The sequence below is a fragment of the Salvelinus sp. IW2-2015 genome, linkage group LG36, assembly GCF_002910315.2.
Source record: "Salvelinus sp. IW2-2015 linkage group LG36, ASM291031v2, whole genome shotgun sequence".
NCBI lineage: Eukaryota > Metazoa > Chordata > Actinopteri > Salmoniformes > Salmonidae > Salvelinus > Salvelinus sp. IW2-2015.
This window is the reverse complement of record NC_036875.1, coordinates 24847165-24851214: the sequence shown is the minus strand read 5'-3', so window position 1 is coordinate 24851214 and position 4050 is coordinate 24847165. Positions and strand designations below refer to the sequence as shown.

The following is a 4050-nucleotide window of genomic DNA, read 5'->3' as shown; positions in this document are numbered from 1 at the left end:
AAGACACGTGAGGTCCAAAATGGGAACGGAATTCCAGACACTTACATTTCGTCAAATGTGCCAGGCAGGCAGCAGTGCTCCCCTATCCTCCCATGGCCAGAAAAGGGTTCAAACCTGGCCCCTGCAAACCTTTAGGGGGTGGTGGAGAGGGAAGTGAGTCAGCCTCCACGCATAAGGTTGCCATCACACACTGGCACAACCCCGCCACCCTACACTCCCTCCCCACTTTCATTATTGGCTGCCAGCTGGCCTGCACCAGACTGGGATCCCATTTCAGGCCACTGCCTGCAAAGGAAGGCCTGCAAGGGGTTCCAGGGCCCGCCAAGTGGGGCTCCTTTTAAGGGAAAGGACAGTCTCTCCCGGACTCTCAGACTAGACTCCAGAAAGAGGGAGGTGAAGGCCCTGTCCTGTTCTCCGAATGAGCTTACAGTACAGACCCCACCACATGGACCATAAACTCTGACATGAGTGGTCACTGCTGCACCAATGTTTTGGAAGAGGTTTAAAAGAAAAGAATAGCAACTCCCCACAACATACATTAGCCACAATCAGTGAGCAAAAAGGCCCAAAGAGTTACACTGCATGGTGTGCTTCTCAATACTCATTCATGGCTTCCTTTGCTTTCCTTTCAAGCATGACCACAAACAGGTGAAAGGTTTGGATAGGCAGTCTACATTTCTATTTGACCTGTTGCATGGAGGAGAAGATACTAAGGAGAGGAAGCCACTTAACACTATTGAGATGCACCCTACATAGTATGAACTATTGTTTATACATAGTATTGGCTGAACAGATTTAGGAAGGAGGCAAGTCACAGCAGAAAATAAAACACATTTTTCTCTACAAAGGCACTCTGGCAGCACTGCGCTAGTGATATTCGGTAAGATTACCTTTCCTTTTTTACACCTTTGATTTAAAAACAAAATGAGCCATTCCTCTGCCTCCCTTTTAACTTGGATGCCTTCTAAAGGAGATGGGACAGTCATCTCACTAATAGAAAATTCCTCAAAAACACTGATGAGCAAACCCATACTGCTCATCAGTGAACTAAACATTATGTCATCTCAGGATTACCTTTTACACCTTGTGCTTCACATCTCTTTAGTTAACCTTTTTTTTTTATATACTTTTTTTTTTTTTTTAACAACAATTTTCTGCGTTTTTTCTTTCTTCAATACACACAGGAGCAAAACCCAAATAAACTTCTAAATATTTGTTTCCCTTTCTTTGAAGATGGACCAAATACACTTAACATGTGGGCACCAAGTAGAACTCATTCTTGAATCAGGACGTTAATTTGAAACCAATCTTCTCATTAAGGGAAACAAACAAAAACATTACAATCTGAGAAAAGGCAAAAAAATATCACTTTGGATCCAATGATCTTGACACCTCTGTAGATAAGGAATGAGAAAGGAGACCAAAATCAAAACACTTGGCCATTTAAATATATCCTTTATGACTACAGAGCGAAATGCCAGTTATGGCCTAATTTCTATTTTTTTGGCACATCTGACTTTTTTCTCCTTTCTCAAAGCAGCATTCTTCGTGTTATATGGGTCTCTCAGTTACATGGCAGCCATGTTGGAATATTCTGGTTACACGAGGCAACGTAGTAGTTGCTGAAGTTGTGGTCTCGGACGTAGGGCGCCGGCTGGTAGTAGCAGGTGACACTGGAGGCGTCTGGGATGGCGTTCTGCTCAGCCAGCACCCTGAAGGCCGTCAGCGAGATGAGGTTGAGGGTCTGCCGCCTCTCGTGACCCATGAGGCACACCGTGCTCTCGTTGACCACGCGCCGCAGGATCATGAGGTAGTCATACTTGCTCTTCTCCTCACCCACAAAGTGGCTCTGCAGGTAGGCCTCCAGCTTCCGTTGCTGCTCACCAATGTCGGGGAAGTCGATGAAGAAGCGGGAGCACATATAACGCTCCAGGCCCTTGAACTCCTCCTCCGAGGTGGGCCGGAAGTCTCTTACCAGTAGGTTGCAGTACTTGAGAAGGCCGCCGCCACGGATCTCCTCCGGCCGCTTGGTGGCGATCAGTTTGTTCATGAGGTGGTCCAGAGACGCGCCAAAGTCTCCATACACGCTCTCACCCACCACGGTGGGGTGGAAGTGGCTAGACATAGGGTTCTCTGGCGAGAAGTCGTAAAAGGAGAGCAGCGAGTCCAGCACGATCTGGAATGAGTCCACACTGAACTCAAACTGCCGGCGGATAGAGTCCACAAACTTCAGCTCCACGTTGCGCCCGTTGTTGTTGGAGAGGGAGATGAGGCTCCAGCGGTCCTGCTCTGTATACACCTTGACCAGCTTCTGAACATAGACCTCCTTTAGGGTCATGGGAGTGATCTTCTCCTTGTTCACCCCCTCAGGGAGGAAGTCCAGCAGAGTGCCCAGCACCACATCTTTGACCAACTGGAACCCTGACTCCTGGGGCAGGTCCACCCTGAAGATGATGTCCAGGTCCTTGTAGCTCCAGCCAATGTCCTGCACCAGCACGTGGCTGGCTGTAGAGCCGTTCAGACGAACATCTTTCACTTTAATTCCCCTTAACTCCAGACGGGTGCGCACCATCTGAACAATGTCTTTCAGCCGCACCTCCAGGGTTGGGAAGTTACCTCGGCCATGGACCGGCACCACTGCTGTCAGGACCTCATTGAGACGGCTCACCTGGTCCCAGCTCAGCACACTGTGGGACACACTCTCACTAGTGGTAGTGCTCATTGTGGACTCTGCCTTGTTAGCCATCTTCTAATTGTCTTTAAATTAACTAGGACAGAAAAAAATAATATTAGTTTACGAGTACCAAAAATAAGTCGTTTCTGACCCCACAGAACATGCATGGCATGTCTGTGAGGAGATGCCAAAACAGAATGCACTGGAATTCCAGCCTTTGATCACTAGCTAGTATGATGCCTCCTGAACTTCTAGAACAGTGAGAATGTTTTCAATCGAGAACTAAGCAGCAGAGTAAAATAGAAAGGTGCTCGAGAGCAATCATTTGGATGTCACAAACATCGTGCTCAAAAAAAAAAAAAAAAATCCTAATCAAACAATACTTATTAAAAAATAAGATTTTAACTAGCTACCTAACTTAACTTTTCATTTCAAGGGGGAAGATGATTTTTAGGAATACATGTGCGAAATATTTACATGTGGGGAAATAACACAGGCATGAATAACAGCAACGCTTCAATTAAATCGGCCTAGCTAACTTCGCAATAATTTGACTGACTGGCTAATTCCACATTTTACAGCACGCGCTCGTGAAACTGGTTGAACGTGGAAGCCGACAGAACAAGTTCGTGCAAGTACAGTAACTATTTCTAAAAAGCACTTTAGATGGCCACAGAAAACGACGCGAAAGGGTTACACAAGATAGGAAACTACAGCGTGTAAAATTGATACCTAAAACAATTTTTTTTAAACAGGTAAGAAGTGAACTGCTGGCGAGCCTAGCCTAAGTTTACATCTCACAAACAGGCAAATCAAAAAGTTTGGTAAATCGAATCAACTACCTAGATGAAAAGGGTTATAGTCAGAAGTGCACACATAATGAGCTGATATAAAAATTATACATACGGTTATGAAGGTATCCTCTCAAGGCATTCAAATTGCACAATTAGAAAATGTTAGCGGAGGAAACGTGCAGGCACTTCCATATATCCACTCGTGAGTCTTACACTAAAATGTCAGTGCCTGTAAGTGCGCATCTACTAAAAGAAACGCCTTCTTATATGCCGAAGAGCAACTGGCTGAACAGCCCTCCACGTCGCACTACACCATCCCCAGCACGTTAAAACACGTTCCCTATTCACAAAAACTTAATCAGATTCAGATGAGTGAATCAAAATGTGAATACAAAATATTTACCTTTAATCGAAATTCTTAATAATTCTACAGCATTGACAGACTTGGAATTTTCTAACAACTAGATAGCTAGTCTTTCTATTTCATTATATTAATGCGCTGAGCGAAGCCCTTGATTGGCTAGAGAGGTTTTTGTGTTGCCAGGTTACCAGAAGCGTCTGCTGCCTTCATTCGAATGCTGT

General features: G+C 45.2%; 1 protein-coding gene across 1 annotated transcript; it reads right to left on the bottom strand.

Annotated features, from left to right (window-relative positions):
* Positions 1-1439: 1439 nt before the first annotated feature.
* LOC111959588 (terminal nucleotidyltransferase 5C) lies at positions 1440-3731 on the bottom strand. Its single transcript, XM_023981259.2, has 2 exons — positions 3581-3731; positions 1440-2768 (listed from the first exon to the last, which is right to left on the bottom strand). Exon 2 carries the CDS (start codon positions 2744-2746, stop codon positions 1565-1567), a length of 1182 nt encoding a protein of 393 aa, XP_023837027.1. The 5' UTR covers positions 2747-2768; positions 3581-3731; the 3' UTR covers positions 1440-1564.
* Positions 3732-4050: the final 319 nt, after the last annotated feature.

Bases quoted from the DNA above. Each gene is read 5' to 3' on its own strand.
- LOC111959588 (XM_023981259.2), bottom strand. From the start codon at position 2,746: ATGGCTAACAAGGCAGAGTCCACAATGAGCACTACCACTAGTGAGAGT.